We start from the raw sequence: 22,391 nt of genomic DNA, 5'->3' as shown, positions 1-22,391 counted from the left end.
CCACACTGAGGTGCGCATTCTCTCCCTGAATGTAAGGGGGCTTAATAACCCAATCAAAAGGCGGGCAGTGTTATCCTGTCTGGAGCACGCGCAGGCTGACATCTGTCTCCTGCAGGAGACGCATTTGCTGCAGAAAGATTGCTCCAGGATGAAAGCGTGTGGTTTCCCACAGCAGTTTTTCTCCTCCGGCCCAAATAAGAAAGCGGGGGTGGCGATTCTAGCGGCTCAGAGGTTCCGCGGAAAGGTGTTGCGTAAAGGTGCAGAGATAAAGGGGAGGTTACTGTGAGAAGGTGGCCTGATATGCAGTGCTCACTATTCTAGTGAACACTATGTATCAGTCCAGCAACCCTTATTGATGATTGGTTGTAAGTCAACCTTATAGACCAGCTATCCTAGTAGCGTGGATACGAGCAGTCCTTGTTTCCTTGCACTACACTGCGGACCTGTTGCTCCGTTTTCCAGGAGGGAGCTGTGGGCGGTCGTTGCTGCCTGCACAGCCTGTTGTCTGCTCCAGCCGCTACCTCTCGCCGGACCCGCTCCGCGGGTCCCGCATCGCGGCAAGGAGCTGACTGTACTGCTTACAGGTGTGCAAGCTTTCTGTCCGGCAGGGCTGCGAGCCACAGCGGGGGACTCCAAGCTCCAGGAGCCCCCGCGCGCCCGTGGTGATCTGGGCTGCTCTCCCTGCCGGCCCCGCCTCCAGAGTGCCTCCAGAGTCCCTCCAGAGTCCAATCAGCAAGCTATAAAATAGGAGTGCCATCCCCGCTGCGCGTGAGCGCACGGGTGTGCGCCGGGAGAAGCCCGGGACAAGGGCGGGACCGTCTGTGGCCGTCCAGGGCCGGAAGATGCCGGGCTGGGCCAGGACATTTCAATTTAACCTCTAGTAATCAGTGTCAGTGATCTTGTTGTTTGGGATTGTTATCACTGTATTTGTGTTGTTTTTAACTCCCTATTTTTGTTATTCTACTGTTACCATGAGCCAATCTGCCCCTCCAGGTGTTAGTGTCTCTGTCTTGGGTCCCCTTGATAAATTTTTTAAGAAACCCGTCAAGGAGGTCGATATGGACCTGATATTGGCGGAAAGGAGAGCTGAACGTAGACGCTCAATTGAGCAGCTTAAGAGTATCCCACTGCCTGTCCTTAATTCCACCAAGGATCTCCCAGCCCACGGTCTGAGCGTCATTGACGCTGACACGACTGATCTTAATCTTACCCCCAGCATATTTAGGTTCCCTGATATTTCTCCGCCGTGTAGTGGCGCTATTAGTGGTGGCCAGTTGATCTGTCCCCCTATAAACCACTCGAGCGTAATAGACCTAAATATCGCTGAGTCACATAGTACGAATGCAGATCCTTCCTCTATGCGGTCTACTTTGACTCTGGGTAATCCAATTTCAGGAGAGGCGGCGCCGGAGACGAACGGCATATCATCAGGTCGATCGCCCATTTTAGTTTCAGGGGTGGTTAACTCCCCTCCAAGGAAGAAGAGGCGTAAAGGGGGGGTTAAAAGGAAAGGACGTAGTCACCATATCCTGCCTCCATCGAAACCCAATACTAACCCTCCCCCCACAGCAGAGTCCCACCCCATTATCCCCGTTGTGCCTACTGCCCCTGTTGCAATACCTTCTGCGTCAGTGCCCATTGGGGTGGATGAAGTGATTGTTGACATCTTGGGGAAACTCATCAAATCATACATGCTTCCCTTGTTGGAACGTGTAAGGGTTATGGGGGACAAATTGGACCGCCTGGTGGCGTCCTTTGAATCATCTCATTCCTCAGGCATGGTTAAGATCAATAACCCCCCCAGTACCCCTGCTAGCTTATTCCATACTGCAGGTGTACCATCCAAAGCCACTGGTCAGTCTTCGTCCACTTCCACTAAAACACTTACTTCCAACTCAACTAAAACTGTCTCCATATCTAGCAAAGCTACGTTAGTGGTTCCAAATTCTACATTATCTCAACCTCCTGTGGCTGCTACCCCCAGTGTAGCAACTACCAAACCATTACCAAAGAGGGTAGTATCAGCAAAAAAGAATGGGACGGGCAAACTTGCCGACATAAATAGTAAACAGAAGAAATCCCTACCCTCGAAAAGGTTTGTCGACCTGCCACCTGATTCCTTAAACTTTGTTATTGTTATGGCAGGTGTGCCACCTTTACAGGAAGGGGACAGGGAAAATGACGAAAGTCTAAAGAACAAAGTCATTTTCTGGTTAAAAACAAATAGACCCCTCCCTCCGAACCTTAACGGGGATATTGTAACGGTTAGAAGATGTAAGTGGGTTGGGGTGCGTCCCAAGGATATTGAAGGGGATATCATTATTATTAACTTTAGAGACCATAGGGTTGTATCTCATCTCTCTGACTGGTATGTGGGGAACAACGAGGGTGGGATTTCCACAAGGAACCTAGGATATTTTTACCCTGAAACCCTGACTAACCCACACAAAAGTCAACTTGGTGGAGGTAGCATAGCCAAAAATCTACCCAAATGGTCCAACTTTACGTCAAGTTTTCATGTTCCCCACTTTAACCCTGAAGCTTTGTATCGCTCTTACATTGAATCCACCTACAACTGCCCCCCCCAAACACCGGGCTGGGCTAAGCCATACATCCAGCAGTCAGGTCCTGCTGTACCAATGGGATTGCCTTTTATCAATAATCCTCCGCATCCCTTGTTCCCCCCCACATCAGCTTTTAGACAGGCTCTGCAGCCTCCCAGCCTATTTCCAGCTCTTTTTAATCCCAATAGGCCCCCCCATCCCAAGGATATGTGGAATATCCCGCTAAGAAATCTTTATGAGCCACTCTCCGGGCTGTCAACGAATGATTGACAAACTAGGGGGTACAGAACAGATGCCCAGCTTATATCTTCGGTAGGATTGTTTTCATGTTCCCCTCAATGTAAGACTGTATGTGTTAAAGTTCCTGCTGTTGGTTGTGAAGAAGGTGTCCATGCTCCATCAACTGGGCGGGATACCACCTCCCCGTCTCAGGAAATTCTGCCCTCCTGTGTGGTTTCTGCTACTGGCCCACTCCCAGCACAGGCACCTCGGGACGGGGTCTGTAGGACGCCTAATGACGGGGTTCCGGCGGATGTTGTCGCTGCTATGGTTGGTTCTCAACATCCCTGTAGATCCCCCCCCGCAGTTGTTACAGCTCCGGGTGTACAGGCCCGTCCCAAGGGTACTTTATTGGGTTGCTGGAATGTTGCGGGTATGGATTCCTGTATTTGTATTCCTGATTGGGCAGACTTCATCAGCCAAGGTGATGTCTGGTCCTTTCAGGAGACTTGGTCAACTCATCCAGTATACTTCCCAGGTTATCTGAGCTTTAACAAACCTGCAGTTAGAGGGCATAGAGGCAGGGCCATGGGGGGTCTCACTGTTTGGGTGCGCCAATTAGCAGGAGTCTCTGCCAAAGAAATCCACATAGACTGTCCTGACATTCTCATTGTTAGCCTGAAGCTTAATAGCGGACTGGTTATATTGCTGTTTAATGTGTATGCAAGAGGTACTCAGGGTGGTCGTGTTTCATCTACTCTACTACTTTTAGATGAATTCCTTGGTTCAGCTCATCAAAAGGGTCATATGGTGGTTACGGGTGATTTCAACACCTGTTTTGAACCACTAAGTGTGGATGACGGGTTGTTATCGGTGGACGAGGACTCGACCTGGGGTATTCCACAATTGGAGCTTCCCCCGATCACTAAATGGTCTCAAAGTGCCACTTTTATTAAAGGCCTATGCCTGAATTGGGGACTGCGTGCCCTAAACGGCCGTACCAGATCAGACAGATTGGGCAACCCAACATTCTTTAATGGAAGATCTAGTAGTCGCATTGACTATATCTTAGTTGATGTAACTCTGTGGTCCTTAGTTTTGGATATGGAAATCAGCCCTCGGCCTGAAAGTGACCACGAACCTCTCCTTGCGGAACTCAAGGATTTTAGTTTTTCCAAGCCCTCTGTGCATCTCGCTAACGCTGTTCAAGAGGCCTTGGTATTAACTAATGACTTGAGGAGGGTACGGTGGCCAAAGGTTGCTGTTGATGTGGATGCTCGCACCAAAATAAGATCTCTGGTCTCTGATTCCCTAAAATTATTTGAGCTATGTGATGACCCAAATCAAATATCTACTAAAATCTTAGATATTCATGCCAGCCTGTTCACATCTCTTAAGTCCCTATTTATTAAAATAGTTGCTAAAAAGGGCATTGGGAAACCGAGGAAGCCAGCGAACTGGTTCAATGACGAGTGTGGTACATCTCATCAAAACCTGTTCAAAGCTCTAAAATCTAGAGACACAGCTCTTATTAAATCTTCCAGGAAGGCCTACAATATAGCCAAGAGGCGGGCCAAAGCGACCTGGGATCAAGAACGCTGGGCCCTTCTAGTTGAGGCTTGCGGTTCTAGAAATCTCACGCATTTCTGGCACCTCCTCAAATGGGGTAAGTCCTTGGACGATCGTCCGAGCCCTGCCTTTGTCGACCAAGAAAAATGGGTGTCCCATTTTGAGGATCAGTTCAGGTGCCTTAGTGATTGGGAAAGTCCTATTGGGTGGCCGCTGTCCTTTGACACCCTTGTGTTTTCAGCCAAAGAGGTTGAAAACGTTTTGAATTCCATCCCTAGGGGCAAAGCTCCCGGTCCGGATTGTATCCCGGCGGATTTGTTCCAACAGGACCAAGACCTATGGGTGCCCTACCTACTGTTCCTGGCAAACACGCTGGCCAGTGGAGCAAAGGTGCCTGTCTCATGGGCGGGTGCTGAGATTTTGCCCATTTTCAAGAAGGGTGATCGGTCGGTTCCTTCCAACTACCGGCCGATCCGCCTTATTGACGCGGTCCAAAAAATAGTGTCACGTCTTGTCCTTTCCCGGGTTCAGGCCTGGATTGAGGAATTCAATATACTTACTCCTCTCCAAGCAGGGTTTAGACCACATGTTAGTACTCTGGATCAGGCCTTTCGGTTTATGCTTCTACATTGGAAGACGGTCACCCTTGGCAAAGGTAACCTCTACGCGGCCTTCGTAGACCTTAGGTCTGCGTTCGATCTTGTACCAAGGGTTGGGCTTTGGAACAGTCTTTTGGAAATGGGTATGCCTCCCTCTTTAGTTCGTATCATTGTCAACCTTCATGCAGAGACTTATGCCTATGTACGGTGGGGAAAACTTGGTGAGGTGACCAAAAAGTTTCCTGTGCTGAAAGGGGTCAGACAGGGATGCGTTTTGGCTCCAACTCTGTTCTCTCTATATATAAACAGAGTCACCAAGTATTTTGAGGGCTGCCCCACAGATGCGCCAAGCTTGGCTGGCATGAAGATCCCTCTGCTCATGTTCGCTGACGACACTCTCTTGATTTCAAGAACCAGGCAGGGATTACAGCTTGCTCTGTCGAGGTTTGAGAGTTTCTGCAGCGAGCATGAGCTAGAGGTGAACGTTGCAAAGACCAAATTTATGGTCATGAGGGGTCACAAGCAGGTCAAGGCTAGGGTACTAATGGGGAATACCCCCCTTGAGCAGACTAAGTACTTTACTTATTTGGGTGTTTCATTTAGTGACACACTCAATTGGTCCCATCAGATCGAGCTCCTGACCCTGAAACATCAACAGTTGGGGGGAGCACTGATTAAAGAACATAAAAGCTCCTTTACTAAACCCATGTCCCCGCTGATGAAGATCTATGGTGGGAAGGTTTTGTCAGCAGTGCTATATGGTGCTGAGCTATGGGGAGGTAGCAACCTGGACTCCCTGAAACATTCTCAAAATAAATTTCTAAGGATGGCAACTGGTCTGCCACAATCGACACCTTTAATTCCCCTACTATACGACCTTGGGTGCCATTCGGTGGTCGATTGTGCACGATTTCGACCGATTTCCTTCTGGAGGCGTCTGTGGACAACCCCTGACCTACACCACTATGCTGAAGCCTGCCTTGAGTTAAAAAACTCTCCGGGAGCACTAAAAATAGGATGGTTTAGAGATCTTAAGGCTACTCTCCTATCTTTGGGCCTCTCTGAGCTGTGGTTGTCACCTGAGACAGCCTCTTTTCCATCTAAAAATGTGCTCAAAGAGTGCTATTGGGCCTGGGTGATGCACAATACCTTTATAAAATCAAGCCCAAGTAGTCTATCAGGTTTATTTTTGGTGCACAAAGATCTTCCCAGGTTAGAAAACTACTGGGAGATCATTACCAAACCCCTGGATCGGAAACTCTTTTTCCAATTCAGATGTGGCACACTCCCTATTGGGGACTTCACCACCAAGTGGGGAAAAGCTAGTCAGGGGTTTTGCGCAAACTGTCAAGGGTTAGGGGAAAGTCTATCTCACATGTTGTTTGTGTGTCCCCAATACTCAGCCCCCAGATCTAAGTGGCTAAAACCTGTCTGTAGCCAACTAGGTACACGCTCGTCTGCTGAGGCCCTGAGACTGTTAAAAACTAATTTGGATCCGATTATTGTGGTGGGGGTAGCAAAGTTTTTGGGCTGGGCCTGGATTATTAGAAGTAGGTTTATTAACCTAAATTAGCCGAGATTGTTTTATTCTGCACTATTGTGGTAATTTGTATTTGAATCTTTTAAATTTTGTATACTTTTGCAAGAAGCTATTCGATACCAACGATTTAATACTGTTTTTATATATGTTATTGTGTTACCTTGTATCTATGTCTTTTATGATGAATTAATCGAATAAAGACTTCTTGAACTGAACTGAGCAGTCTAAGGCTAAAGACTCGAGAGGGCGTGTTAAGCCAGCTGTTATACCACACATATGCCCCTTGAATACCAAGTGAAAGGACACCACACAAGTGTTATGAAAATAAACAGTGTATTTATTAAAATCACAACAGCCCTGTACTCTTTATGAGGACAGGGTACTAAGCACAAAACAAAACTCTTACGAAAATACTTAAGTTAGCACAGTATATACAAATGCCCGAGGGGCACGGAAAACCATATACTCTGAAAGTGGAATGCGAAATTACTAGCAGGTAAGTACAGTACTAATAGGCTTTGAAATCGCTAGGACTTGAGTGTTTTAACGCGCTTTTAAAGCAGGTATTTCGATACATTGACCTAATCAAAAATGTCCCATCCCCTCCGGACATTTTGTTGGTAGGAGACCTGAATTGTAAAATTTCTAATTTTAGCCTCAATCTATTTAGGAATAAAATTAAAGAAGAGGCGTATTTTGTTCCGCAGGCACTCTTCCCTGATAAAGAAGTGACAAATAAAAGAGGGAAGATTCTGCTAAATGAATTAGAGGCCGTCGATGGACTTATATTAAATGGGAGATTTCCGTCTGAAGTGCCTGCAAAATTTACTCACAAGTCTCCGTTTGGGTCCTCTATCTTGGACTATGTTATTGCAGACTACGGTTTGTTTCCTCTTGTTCGGGACCTTAAGATAATATTTACTCCTTTGAGCGACCATAGTATATTGCTTGTTACTATCTCCTTAAAGCCTTTGACAATTGCACCTTGGTCTCTTAAGGGTAGTGATGTCGCTTTTCACGCTTCCTCGGGAAGGTGCTATTGGAATCCCATCGCCATTAATGGGGTACAGGACTTTATAGACGAGACCCTATTAATTTTAAATGAGTGGCATGGGAATGAAATAGCATATTTTGAAGAATTTGTACGTATTACTTCTTATGCCAGAAAAAAATTTCGACCTAGAAATAGGGTAGCGGTCCCGAGTATTTTGCGTAGCCTGAATAAGGAAATAAACAAACTGGTTCGCAAACAATATCTTGATAGAGTTATGGATCGTGGTAAAGAAATATCAAGGTTAAAAAGAAAGAGAAGCTGAATCCAGTTAAAATTAAAAAAAGTAAGGGAGGACAATGTATGGATTAATTTGAGAGAATCGGTGGTCCATGGTAGGACTAGAGATTTTTGGACAATAATTGGTAAGGGGTGTGGGTCTAGACTAGGCCCCTCCCCTATCCCTATAGCGGAAGAGGACTGGATATCCTATATTCGGGAACTCTATGCAGGGAATGGGATTTTAAGTGATGATATTGACACCAGTGTTAATTTAGGCAATGATATCGCCATTAGTGCTACTCCCCTGGGTCTTACTAACTACCCCGTTGAGAAGGAAATTGAGATAGCGATAAAAAGCATGCGGGTCTCCGGGGCAATGGGACCCGATGAACTCCCTATGACGGTCCTGAAATCTGATCCTGTAAGGTGGAGTAAAATTTTGTTTCCCCTGTTCAAAGCATGTTTTATGACGAAAATGGTCCCTGCTTCGTGGAGGGGTAGTATCCTGGTCCCTATTTTTAAGAAGGGAGTTAGGGACAGCCCCAGTAATTATCGCCTGATTGCTCTCCTCGACTCCATCGGAAAAGTGTTTGCGAAATGTCTACTACAAGCACTCTCCGGTTGGGTAGAGGAGAATAATATCCTGCCGTTAGAACAGACTGGCTTTCGTAGGGACCACGGTACGTTAGACAACCTTACTGCCCTTCATGTGGTTATTGATAAGTATGTTCAGGTGAGAGGTGGGGTGGTGTATGCCGCCTTTATCGATTTCTCCACAGCGTTCGATAAAGTGGATCGTGGAACACTGTGGAGAAAATTGGCAGTGCTTGGTCTTCCATCCTACCTATTGGAGCTGGTGCGGGCTCTACATACAGAGACCTGGTGTAGGGTGTTGATGGGGGGCGAAAGGGGTTTATCGGATATCATTCCTTCTTTGAATGGCCTTAAGCAAGGCTGTTTGTTGGCCCCCCTTTTGTTTTCCCTGTACACGGTCGATCTACCCGCTGCCCTTTCTTCTAGTGAGGGCATCGCCCCGGTGCTCGGGGGGTCCCCTATATCTTGCCTGATGTACGCCGATGATGTTCTCATTTTTGATCTATCCCCTAAAGGACTTGCAAATCGGCTAAATGCGCTTCATATGTTTGCTGTGGCACATCATATGAAGATCAACATTACTAAAAGTAAAGTTATGTGTATAGCTGGTAAGAAGAGGTGCCGTTCTGTTGATTTTGGTTGGTTTATAGGGGGTCAAAAACTTGGTGGTAAAGTCCTATACTTTTTTGGGGAAAATTATTATGGCTAACTTGAGTGAGAAACTCCATATAGAGCATTGTACTCGCAAAGCTATTGCCCATGGCAAAGGTTTAAACTCTCTATACCTTGCAACGGGGAAACGACACTTTCCGATTTTATTGGAAGTGTACAGATCTAAAATCCCCGCAACAATATTGTATGGTATTGAACTTATAGATGTGAAAAAGTGGGACTTTTGCCATAAGATAGAGGGTAAACTTTTAAGATCTCTCTCTTCCCTAAACACCGCGTGCCCTTTAGCTGCCTGTAGGCTTGATTTCGGCCTCAGGAGTAGCTGGGTACAGAGACTATCGGCCCTTGTTAGATGGGTGGCCTGCCTTGCAAGAGCTGAGGTAGGGACAATGAGAGCTATCCTCAAAAATGAATTATTAGGTAATTTTAATGAGTTTTCTCAACTTGTGCGTAATTTTAGAAAAGCTGTAACCCTCTTAAAACTAGATGAAACTGCCTTGTTTTTGTATTCTTCTTTACAGTTAAAATTTGTTTTAAAAGCAGCTTCATGGGACTTGTGTTTCCAGACGGATAAAAAAGTAATTTGTGGAAAAAGGAAGGTAGATCATCTCCTTGATTCCTATCTGTGGAAACTCCCTCAACCCTATGTAAGATGGAACCTACCACATGGTATTCGCAGATTTTGGTTTCTTTTACGTTATGATTTATTACCGTTAAACCGACTATTATCTAAATGGTATGGCTCCTCTCCTTTGTGTAATCTTTGTAAAGTAAATATCCAGGACTGTATGCATGTGTTGCTGATTTGCCCCGCGCTCCGTAAATTGCGCTCTAGATGGATAAAAGTTATTTGTCTGGATCTTGGCATTGTCACTTTGAAAGATTTCCTGTTTGCACTTTATTGCCCACCCAATGAAATGCTCTGCTTCCATATTTTTAACTTTTTTAAAGGGTTTTTAGCTATTTATTAATATGTCTCTGGAGATGTATCTTGACCGTCCGATTTATGTAGTTCTTGATTTATATGTCAGTCCCGTATGCACCGTAGGATGTTTTAAGGATATATTTTTTACTTTCTTTTTCTTTTTTCCTTTTCTTGCTGCTTTCTGGAACAATGTAATTGTTGCGTTGTAATTGTTTTGTGTCAAATTCTGTATATTTTATGTGGCCCTCTTTGAGAGCCAAAACATAATAAATAAATTGATTGAAAATTGATTGGCTAGGACTTGACTATAGAATCGTTAGATTACTTCTAGGAGACCCAGGGGACTCGGGTGCAGAGTGTGCACTTTCACGCGTGATGCGGGACAAAGTCTATGGTAGCTAGATTTCACAGAGTTAGTGTTCTCGGGCGAACCCGACTGGTAGGAGGAAAACGAAAGTGGATTCTGACTCTTGGATAGTGAGGCTATGCTGGGGCACCGAAATGCCGAAGTTACCTAGCCCAGGGGCTGCAGCTGCATAGGTCTCAAAAGACGTCGGGAATCCTCGTAGACGGACCAGGAGCCTGGAAGAAAGATGCTGGCAGGCGACCAGTGAAGAGAGTTCGAAGTGATCCAAGCCTGGATCTTGAAGATAGATGACACCTGCAAGCAGAGGGGACCAAGTTCGAGACTACTAGCCAGTAGTCCGGTGGCACCAGGAGGGCACCGGATGGTAGTCACCTCGACTAGGTGAGTGGGTGACGCTGTGCTCGCAGATCTCACGGATCAGGAGGCGTTGTCGGCGACCAGGATGGAGGAGCGAGCTGTCCCACGATGGATGAAGCTGTCGGCGTCGCTGGACCCAGGATTGGGCAACAAAGCCTTGGCAAATTCAAGCCCACGCGGTGGACCCAAAATGGCGTCTGGAGTGGACCAGGAGGGTCCGGGGTGCCTCTCTTGAAGAAGGAAGCCAGGGCCAGTCTGGAGCAACCAGACCAGCAGCAGTGATGTCGTCGGGCGTCCTGAAGAAGGCCACAAGCCAGCCGGCTAGTAGCCACACAGCGCGGTGAGCAGGCAAAAGCAGAAGGGCCCCACGCAGATCGTGGAGATGCTGGAGGGCTGATCTTCGGTGCTGGAGCTGCTCAGGGTTGGGGCTTCTCGGACCCCAAAGCACTCACCAGTGGAGCACACGGTGGGCTTGTTGCAAAGAAGTCGTGCAGTCTTGGCGATCGTCGGTCCCTCGAGGTCTCGTCGCACTCACGGTTCTAAGCTTGGCTGTAGAGGTGAGTAGAGGTCAGAGGTGCCAGGGAAGCCGGGTCTCGTCGAGCTGGGCAGTCGGATTCCGGAGGAAGGACTTGCAGCAGACCGCAGTGTTCTTAGGATGGTGCCCGCTTGATGCAGGGTGACTACTCCTTAGCCACAAGGGAGAATCTTGAAGAAGGAAATCTTGATGTCTTTCGCAGAAAGTCGTGTCTTGATTCCAAAGATGATCTAATCTGAACAGGGGGCCCCGCTCCTATCTTTATACTAAGAAAAGGGGCTGACCCGGTGACTAGGTCCTGCCTATGGGTGGGACTAGGAGGGGGGTGGTTACACCCCTCTGCCATGCCGGACTTTCCCCAGGCCAGGGGCTGGTGTGCCCCTGGAACTGGTTCTGACCGGCCTATGCGTAGTGAGCACCGGGGTGCCACTCAGCAGTCACCTTCCTGTAAAGCCCTGCCTACCCAGGATACACAAAACCCTGTCTGGGACGGTGCTAGCACCGCCCTCGACAGGAACCCCTTTGTCCAGGCTCCCCTCGCTGGAAGGACTCCCAGCTGCAGGGGGTCAGACTCGTGTCTGTGGTGGCAGCATCCATTTTGTGGAGCTGAGGCTTCATTTAACTTTAACCGGGGTTCACAGTTACATACATGTCGTGTCCCTCTAGAAGGGTGGAATGCTAACCCCGTCGCCAGAATTGGCGAGGGGTTAGTATTCCAATTCGTATGACACCTTACTCGACATGTTTTGATAAAGCAATACCAAAGATAGCATTTAACCGCGAGGATTATAATGCACTTAAGAGTATATGGTATGCAATATCATGGAACAGCTATTAGGACTTGGTTCCGCGAGCTGCAGATAGGCTCAGCTCATGCCAGAGCACCATCTCACACGATTCCAAGCACTCTGCCTTCAGGATTGTCAAGGCCTGCCATAGGAGTGACTGATAGGAATCTGTGTGTCCATTTTTAGGGTTAGATATAGGAATACTATACCTACAGCAAAGGGTGATTACACGACTTTGCCCCAGCTGTCATGCAGCCAGTTGTGTCAAATTTAGGAGGCCAGCCAGGGGTGGCATAATACATGCTTCAGCCCCTGGTAGGCCCTGGGTACACCTATGCCCTGAGTTACAGGGTCTGATAAGGTGGCCCAGTACCAATTGGAAATGTACCTAAGGTACAGGGATCTATTTCACAGAGAGAGCAGTAGGCCTGGGGTCCTGATTGGCAGGATCCCAGGTCGACTATGTCAAAAACCAGCTAAAACACAGGGCAAAAAAATTGGGGGCAACCATAGTCAGGAGGTACCTTCCTACAGTTACTGTCGTACCATTTCTCACTGGGGGGGTTGGACTTCACAGTCTGCTCGGTCTATGCCCCCAACGAGGGTCAGGAGAAATTCCTCCAGAACGCGCTCAGCGTAGTAGCGGCGTCCGAAGACAGGCATGTCCTTTTAGGGGGTGACCTTAATCTGGTGCTAGACTCCACATTGGACAGATCGGCGCAGCGTACCACCCAGGCTGGGACTTTGTCAGAGGGAGGTTGGAAGAATTGGGTATGGTAGACCTCTGGCGAAGCCTCCACCCTACTTCTAGAGCTTATTGATATTTTTCCAACGCACACCGCACATACGCCAGATTGGACTATTTTCTGGCATCCACTTCCCTCCAGGCCTTGACGTCCACTACGGACATAGGGGTTGCTACTCTTTCTGATCACGCCCCCATCTCGGTGACCTTTCTTTTTCCTCCGGCGCAGCACCTCTCCAGATGCTGGCGACTCAGACACGCTTGTGCAGCCCAAGGGAACGCCCGAGAAAATCGCGCGCACGATCGAGGAGTATCTACTGCACTGCACAATACCACTTCCGACACTTCCCCCGACGACTCACTGGGCGGCCCTGAAGGCTGTACTTAGAGGGGAATTTATAGCATTATCCTCGGCTGAAAATAAGGCAAGAGCGGAGAAAAAGGGATGAGCTGACACAGAAGGTCAGGGAGTTGGAGGGAATGCACCAGAGGACATGCGCGCCAAGGATCTGGCGGCAGCTGACTCTGGCGCGGAAACAGTTGAACGCGCTAGACCAGGATAGGGCAAAATTTGCGGCATTGAGAACGCGTCACATGTACTACACTGGGGGGGGGGGGGGGGGGGGGGGGGGGACACATGCGGACGCCTATTGGAGCGCACGCTTAGAGAAAAGAGGCAACAACACTTAGTAAGGGGCGTTAGGACACCCGTGGGACACCTTGCTACGGGAGATCGCGGCTGCCTTTGGCGATTTCTACGCATCCCTGTATACGGGGGAGACACTGGACCACGCCATGAGCTATCGTTCCTGGACTCCATCCAGCTACCGGTCCTCACATCGGACCAAGCGGCGGCCCTAGAGAGTGCGATCAGACCCGAGGAAGTCATCTCGGCCATTTCCAGGCTTAAGCTGGGAAAGGACCCAGGGGCCGGACGGTTTCACGGCCATTTTTTATAAGACCTTTTGTACTCAGGTGGCACCGCTCCTGACCACCCTCTTTAATTCCTTCTCGGAGCCGGGAGTGATAACGGAAGATCTCCTGGACGCCAATATATCTGTAATTCCCAAGCCGGGTAAGGACCCGTCAAGTTGTGCAGCCTATCGACCCATCTCACTGCTCAACATTGACTTGAAGCTGTACACTGGTATACTGGCCGTGCGTCTGGCTCCACTGATGCCGAAACTGATAATTCCGGACCAGGCTGGGTTCATCTCGGAGCGGCAAACGGTGGACAACACAAAGAGGGCGCTCCACCTTATCGAAAAGGCCACACGCACGGAGGGGGAATACATGCTGCTTGCTATTGATGCGGAAAAGGTGTTTGATCGTGTCCATTGGCCGTATCTAGAGCAGGTTTTAGTGAAGGCGGGGCTGGAGGACCGATTCCGCACTTGGGTTCTGAATTGTTACTCACGGCCCTCGGCGACGGTCCGCGTCAATGGGTGCTCCTCACCCCGCTTACCCATAGAGCGAGGCACGAGACAGGGGTGTACACCGTCGCCCCTGTTATTCGCCTTGTACATGGAACCCTTGGCTCAGGCGATACGTCTCACACCAGAGATTCATGGGATCAAAATGGGCACCTTTGAACATACCATCAGCCTTTACGCGGATGATGTTCTACTATCATTGTCTTTCCCCCCCCCCCCCGAGTCTCGCTCCCAGCCTGTATGACCATTCTGGAGGACTTCGCAAAAGTGGCAGGCTTTAAGATAAATCTTAGCAAGTCAGTGGCGCTCGACCTCTCCCTGGAGGAGTCCACGAGGGCGCACTTGCAGGGGCTTTTTCCGTTCCCGTGGGCGTCAGAGGCCGTCCCGTATCTGGGTATCCAACTGGCGACCACCTTGCAGGCCACAGTTTGCCTCAACTACACGAGGCTGCGGCAAACCATCAGGTCCGAATTGGGCAGGTGGAAGCACCTTCCGCTGTCCTGGTTGGGCAGGGTGGCGGCGATAAAAATGACCATCCTGCTACAGATCCTCTATGTGTTCAGGGCCATCCCCATGCGGCCCCCGGAGGGGTGGATCCGCCAGACAATCTGAATTGGCGCAATTCATCTGGAATGGGCACCGCCCGCGGATGGTACTTCGACTGGCGATGCTGCCTCCTGAGAGTGGGGGTTTAGGCCTCCCTGACCTGTTGTACTACCAAGCCACACAGTTACGAACGTTGGTAGAGTGGAGTAAATGGGAGTCGGAAAAACATTGGCTCTTCCAGGACAAGGCAGTAGCGGGCCGCACGTTGCAGGAGATTCCTTTTATGCAGCGGAGGCATCGCCCACCCAACCTCTACGCCTCGTTCATAACGAGGACACCTCTGGAGGTGTGGGACCGGGTAAATGTGGCACATAAGCTGATATCCTTCCCTTCCCCACTAACACCCTTGCTAAATAACCCGGACTTCGGCCCTGGTATGGACACAGCAGCATTCACGAGATGGGCTCCGGCGGGATGCAGAGTGCTTGCACATGTGTATGCAGCAGAAGGGGTCATTCCCTTTGACGCCTTCCGTCGCGAATATGATATGGCAAAGGAAGAGCGCCTACGTTACCTTCAGGTGCGACACTGGGCCCTTCACGCGACTACAAGGGAAGGGGCAGATCGCAAACTTAGCGCGTATGAATATTGGCTGCTCTCGAGGAAGTCGGACCGTAAACTCATCTCTGATCTCTACCGTATGCTCCTTGGGCGATACACTCACATCCACAACCCGGGGAGAGCAAGATGGGAGAGGGAGCTAGGCCGTGAGTTGGGTACAAAGGAATGGGAGGGAATTTGCTATAGAGCCCGCCATTCCGCACATCACATGGGTCTAACCGACACCCTCACAAAAATCACCTCCTATTGGTGCTACACCCCAGAAAAACTCCATGAGATTGATCACACATGAGAGGCGCTGTGCTGAAGAGGCTGCGGAGGGAGGGGTACGCTGGTTCATCTGCTTATGGGACTGTCCGCACCTACAGGACTACTGGAACCAGGTGCTGGATGAGGTGGACCTACACCTGGACACTACACTTCCGAGATTCCCCGCATATGTATTGCTGGGCTCCCCCAACCCTCTTACCTATCCATTGCGCTCTCACCGGGGCAGACTGATAGCTATAGCCCTGGGATCTGCATTGCAAAATATTCTCACTTACTGGCGCTCTGCTCACATCCCCACCTTTCAGGGCTGGCTGCACCGTCTTTGGAATGTTCTGGGGATGGAAAAGCTGTCTTTGGTGGCTAGGGGGGAAGGAGATAAATACCCGGACCTGTGGCGTCCCTTTTTAACTCTCCTGGCCACAGAATTCAGGGAAGTGGCCGGCTCAGCAATTGTACTGCACTGATCCTGTGGGTCCCTCTTTACTCATCCCCGGGTGGTCCTCGAGGGCCTATGTTACCCACGCTTATGAACTTGGCCAAGATCCCCGGTATATCATGGTTTCTGTTGTATTTTGTATTGAAAAGCTGTCTCAGTAGTGGGTAGGCCGAATGTTGACGCTGAACCAGTGGATAACGCATGATACTGTCTTTCATCTATGTGTGCAGCATAATAAACATACTTTAAACATAAAGACAGATTAATTATTTAAAAATACTAGCCAATAACCGCTGCTAGTTGTTACACATGAAGAAATGTGATTTTGTAAATTAGATGTTAGGGACTACTAAGTGCTGTACAGAGCCTGCTGCAGGTCAAGTTAAATGTGTGTCTGTCCCTCGGGCTTGTTTTACTCAACTAAATTCTAGTCTCACCTCTGATGAAGTGGTGGTACTAGTTAGGCCAGATAGGTTCCCGATGGTCTGGCATTGGGAAAGAAGCACTTTCCCAAACAAAGCTTCATTTCCATAGGTCGAGGTCAGCATTATCTTTTCCCTTAATATTGCTACTACAGAAAACCCAAGATCTTTAGAGGCGAATAATGAGCAAAATTCATAAGATGCAGCTTTTGCTTCATACAAAGTTAAATGATGTAAATGTCAGCCCTTTCGTGAAGCAATCACTATTTATACATGTTCCAGTGGTGCCCATTCAAGAATCGCCTTTCACTTTTAAGTAGCTTCCGCTCTGGGATTATTATTTATGTCTAAACAGCATTCACAACTAATTTCCAGCATATTCAGATGTCACTGGAGGCCTAAACAAGTTCAATTCAGCAAGACAGTCATCACTGATTTGTAAAACAGTGACATAGCACTCGGAGAAGACTTCTTTCTCAGGACGTATCCACATTACTAAATAGGCTATTTTTAAACTCTGAACCTTTTCATAGTCAATTTTCCAGCCTGTCAGTTGTCATCTCCAAAGCTCATTCACTAACTACAAACGTACAAACACACCAACACAGGGCAACAAGAATGTAGTGCAACCCATGCATTAAGTAGGAATGGGAGAGTTGAGGACAAAGGAGTTGGAGGACTTGAAAGAAGAGGGACCTACGCATAAACCAGTTTGGTTTAACAAATTGTACTATTCCTGAAAGACAGTTATATTGAAATCTCAGGATTTCTGCTTTATGTTGTGATCTGTATGTGAGCTGGGCACTTTTCTTGAGGATAGTGGATCACTATAACCCAATGCAATAACACTGAACAACTACATAATCCTGACACTAGTAATAGTTATGTTTATTGACTGAGCTAAAAAGTCAACCATGTAAAAAAAACATCAGCACAAAAAGTTATGGTAATACTAAAAGAAACCAATGAAACTATGAGAAGTAAATGTCAATAAAGGACGAAAAATTCAGTAGTGACACGAAAAATGTATTGTATGGGCCAATAGAGACTTGAATTGTTGCAATCTGGCCCCTAGACAGGCACCATGCTGCAAGTATGTATAGAGCAACCAGACTAAAGATACCTGGGAGGCTAACCGTTGACACAGCGTCATGGTGTCTGACTAGTTGGTATAACATTTATCTTTGAGCAGGCATGGTCAGTGAGAGGAAAAGAACAAAGTGAATAACCGGCTCTTTCCAGCCCTTTGTGCCAGAGTTTGATTTTTGCTTGCCCATCATGCAGTGAGCGATCCAATGGCAAGAGTCCAGAGTCTAAATGTCTCCTGTTTGACTGACTCTAGATCAGTCCGAATATCTGGCTTTGTTTTCACTTGTAAGTCATTAAGTAATTTTGAAGGAGGGTACCACACGATTCCAGTTAATGGAGGCTTGCAAAGTGAAGTTCCAGCCCTTTCTCTATATTATCTGTGTTCCCAATAGTTGCAACAGACAACTGACTTCAGAGTACTTTATACACGTCTTGCCCATGGGGTTTTCCCAAACCCTGCTGGTTTCAGAGCAGGGTGTGCATTTTCATTTATATCCAGTTTGGCACACAGAAGGAATGGGCACAGATTGTACAATATCTTCAATCGGACACCAATCTAGTTCTATCCTTAAAGTTTCAGAGGGGTTCAAGGGCCCAATAAAAAGTTTCCTGAGAAATATTTTTTTAGGTTGAATCCTACCAGCGCCACTGGTCTGGTTTTCAAAGACTTCTTAGGGACATTTGGAAACCTTCCCTGGGAATGCATGCCACCCATTGCTTTTACCATTGGTTTGTGTTTTGTAACTCACAGTTTCTTGTTTGCTATTTGCTGGCTTATTTGTTTTAGGCTGTCTGGTATGTCCTTGTCCCTCCTGTTAAGCATAACCTGCTTTCTGTATTCTTCCACAACTGCGTGATTTCTGAAAAACAGGCCTTTACATTTTGTTCTCATCTTGTCACATGTGCTATGCGTTCAAAGACAGAGGTCAAATTCAAAGTTCTCTCTCTCAAGGAAGCTTGGTGTGTTCTCTTTTCTTCCTCCGACTTCAAAGTGAGAGGATTTATGTGGCAATCATGCTGGACGCTGGGGGAAGGCTCTAGGGTGTTATTTTTTCTAGCACACAACAAAATGTAAACATCTAAATTAACGGCGCAAATATTTCAGAATATATCAGAAGTACTAATGAAGCACTTTTTTGTAATTCTGAATTGCGTTGGAAACAAGTATTTAAATACAATCAACACAACTCCATACACTATGTGGTGCCATTTCCATTTGTGAGCTATTTAGTTTTAGCAGTAAAACTATATGTCTGTGCATATGTAATGGTCCTCTTAAAGGAAAATGTATGGTTTGTAATGGCATTGCACTCCCACGCCCTCTAGTCCACGACACTTCGACCCATCTACACTACTCCACCCTACAACAATGCTCGACACACCACTAACTTTTAACCATGCCGAACAGAAGCCGCGCTGGTGTACAACAAACTGAAATGAAACCTTGACTGGCCATTTAGGCTAACTGTATAAAAAAACGCTCAGCTTCTGGGCCATAGAACACGATAAATACATCCCAAACGAGTTTTACAGTGTCTAGTACGCAGGAGATTATCTCAAAACACTGTGCGAAAGAATTATCTCCAGTTCAGAGAATCAAAACGGTAAGCAGTTAATAAAACAAGGGACCTCATGAGTAAGATTAAACTTTAGTATCTCTCTTGACTTTGCCTATAGAATACAGCATAAAGTATATAAGTAAATAAACATGAAATACAACAATTGCATGAAAGCGAAAGACAAAGTAATTTTTCTACTTTTCTTACATGACCTGCAAAATAAACATGCCCCAAATCCATCCTCGCGCCCATGTACTGCAAATATCATACATCATATAGTCTTCATAACGACCAGATACATGCTGCATCTGCATACCTTACTGGACATAAAACATACAACAGCAGCAGAGACAAGGATCGCATTTAACAAGACCTTTTAGCAGCAGCACCACCACCAACTGGGATAGTCGCTTAAGACCCTAAACAGCTTTCTTTTTTTTTTGCAGTTCCTGGGACAGCAGCAGAACCAACAAGGTTGGCCGGTCTCTAGAGATGTAACAGCAGTTCCTATAAGTAAAACAGCGCCAAAGAGATGGTCCTTTTCCAGATCCACAAGACAAGAAGCAACAACCGGATAGTCATTCGTCAGACCTGTGACAGTAGCTATACAAGAAGCTGGCTTTCACTTGTGTTAGGCACTCAAGTAGTCTCTAACTAGATAATCAAATAGCACAATTTTCATCCCTTCCTTACAACTGCTGCTCATCTGTTCGCTCGTCAGAACAGATGACCGACATGGGTCATCTGCCTAACACGCAATAGCAGCAGAGACCCGCTCATGCCTAAGCTGGACAGCAGCCCCCAAGCTGAATCTTGCTTTCTCAAGGCAACCTGATCACACTCAGCCTCTTTCACAGGAGCAGGACAAGTTCATCACGTTCTGACTTTCTCACGAGACCCAGACAGCATTCATATGGTCTCATCCTGCAAGACCAGAACTGCATCCCTAAAGTGTTCTTATGCCAGACTGACTGCATTCACCTGGTCCTATGTCGCCAGACCCATCCTGCATCGCCCAGGACCTTTCTCGCCAGACTCCGAGATTAGCAGTTAAACCATTTCTACCCAGATAGCCTCCTCTCTACAATTATTGGCTGTAGATCTCTGGTCCTTGCCCAAGAACCAGGTTGCACACCCAAGCATTGACTCCTCACACAATTGTAAAAGATCCCAGGCATCCTTGTAAACACCAAGATCAACTTTTTTTTATCTCCGTCTCGCAACGATAGCCAGTACCTGATAATCTATTTTGAACCCTAAAGCAGCGCGTGAACCCTTTTGCTAAGAGCTGAAAGTAGCTCTTTATTAATAAACTCCGACCGAAGATCCCAATATGTTGCTTCTCATATGCTGATGGGGGCATCTGGACAATGTTCCCATACCAAGTCTGCCCATTCCAGCCGTACTGTTGTATATGGACAGCTGCAGTGCCAGTTAAACCTAAACCAAGACCAGTTCAAAGCCTTCTTAACGGACAGTGGCAGTAACTTCAGACTGTTCATCCCTTCGAGCCTACAAGCATCTCCTCAAATACTCTTTTCACACAGCATCATAGTAGCTCCTCGGTCCACTCACTTAAAGACCAGATCGGTCACCGCGCTACAGACCTCGTCAGCGGACCGGTTCTTCTCAAATTCAACAGCAGCTCCTGGGCCCTTTCTCTTCAACCACCGACATCGGTCCTTCCACTCTCGGTATCCTAAGACCCCGACAGCAGACCCGGTCCCGATCACCCAAAAACCAAGAGAGCAACTCCAGCCTGACAGGAAATTCTGAGAAACGCTTTAGACAGTCGCTCCCGGACTATGAAAGAAGATGCCGGACTATGAAAGAAGATGCCGGGCAATCTCTCCACAGAAGATAACATCTCTGACTCTCCCGCGAAACCTTAACAGCTACTGAAGCGCAAAGTCTACAAGCTTTGACAACAGCTCAATGTCCATCTTGTCAGAATGTCAGCACAGTACAGGACCTCCCTCAACAGTTTTTAGTCTCTTCGGTCACCGACAACAGCTCCCTGGCACCCCCCTCTATAAACACAGACAGCAGCACCAGGGCTCTCCACCCATATCCTGGCTGTAGCCAACAGCCTCTCTTTCACGGCCGACAGCAGCTACTGTAAAGAGGTCCCGGTCCACCTCACTACAGCTCCTGATAGCACATCCAGTTTCCCTCCTTCTAGAGCCTGACCGCACATCCCTGATTCTCCCTAAAAACCCTGACAGCTATTCAAGCGCAATGTCTCCAGACCCTGACAGCAACTTAAAGGCCTTCCCACGAGATCCTTGTAGCAGAACCCTGGCCTTCTCTCTCAGACAGTGTCAATAGGTTCGGAGCCCTCTCTCTCCTAGTCCCCGACAGCAGCTCCCGGGCCCTCCCTCCAAAGATCCCCATAGGTGATCTGGCCGGGTTCTCCCTGCAGACCCCAACACCATTCGCTGGTCATCTCTCTCCCAGTCATCACAACAGCTTTGCGCCTCACCAGTCCGAGTAGCTGGCTGCAGATATGTTGACAGCGCCAAGGACATACATCTCACCCCTGCCCACCACGACTACCAACCCCGGCTACCAAATGCACACTTCCCCGTCCGCATAGCTCAACACCGCTGCTAGCTCCAGCCGGCCCACGTTGCCCTCTCTATTAAAAAGCCGCAGTCACATCGGCTTCTCCGCTCTCTGTTGACAGGCTTAACCTCCCTACAATCTTTCTTCCCAACCGCCCCATTCCCCTGCCTCCCCCCTTCCTTCGGTACCATGGCTCCGGCTCCTCTGGCTCCCCTCCGCTGACAGCCTAGAAACCTCCGCCTCTCTCCGCCTCGCAATATGGCACCTGCGCGAGCCACGTCCTAACCGGAAGCGGCGCGATACAGAGCGTAGCACAGCGAGGGTTCAGAGGGCGCGACGGGCTGACGTGGAGTCTCCAACACCAGGGCCACAAACATAGATGAAGGACCATAGCCCAAGTCAATGACGAGTCTCACTTTAACGTAGTCCTACTGTATCCATGGCAATCATAAACACTGCCATCTGATTACAGGCAGGGTCTGGCCTTTCTCTCTGCCTGTCTGTCATATTTATATATTTCTTTCGCAATTTTGTGGGCCGCGAACCTGGCCTAATGGCATCAGAACGCTTCTTAAGAGAACAGGGTAACAATTACGGATAACGCCCTGAAACAACTGTTAAGCTTCAAAATCAGCCAGAGCATATAAGAGCAGAGCAGTCAAGTCAATGTCGTAGATTCGAAGAGGGGATCATTCCATTATTT

At 48.0% G+C, this 22,391-nt stretch overlaps 1 protein-coding gene across 1 annotated transcript in view; it reads right to left on the bottom strand.

Moving 5' to 3' along the window:
- Positions 1-22,057, bottom strand: part of ARCN1 (archain 1 coat protein complex I subunit delta) — a 234,454-nt gene extending 212,397 nt beyond the window's left edge. The window contains exon 1 of the mRNA XM_086956714.1: positions 21,877-22,057. Coding sequence (XP_086812840.1) covers positions 21,877-21,879 — 3 coding nt within the window. The 5' untranslated portion in view covers positions 21,880-22,057. The remainder of the gene's footprint in view (positions 1-21,876) is intronic.
- Between the last annotated feature and the right edge of the window lie 334 nt (positions 22,058-22,391).

The sequence above is a fragment of the Lissotriton vulgaris genome, chromosome 2_1 (assembly GCF_964263255.1).
Source record: "Lissotriton vulgaris chromosome 2_1, aLisVul1.2, whole genome shotgun sequence".
In the NCBI taxonomy this organism is placed as follows: Eukaryota; Metazoa; Chordata; class Amphibia; order Caudata; family Salamandridae; genus Lissotriton; species Lissotriton vulgaris.
This window is presented reverse-complemented; position numbering and strand designations above follow the sequence as displayed.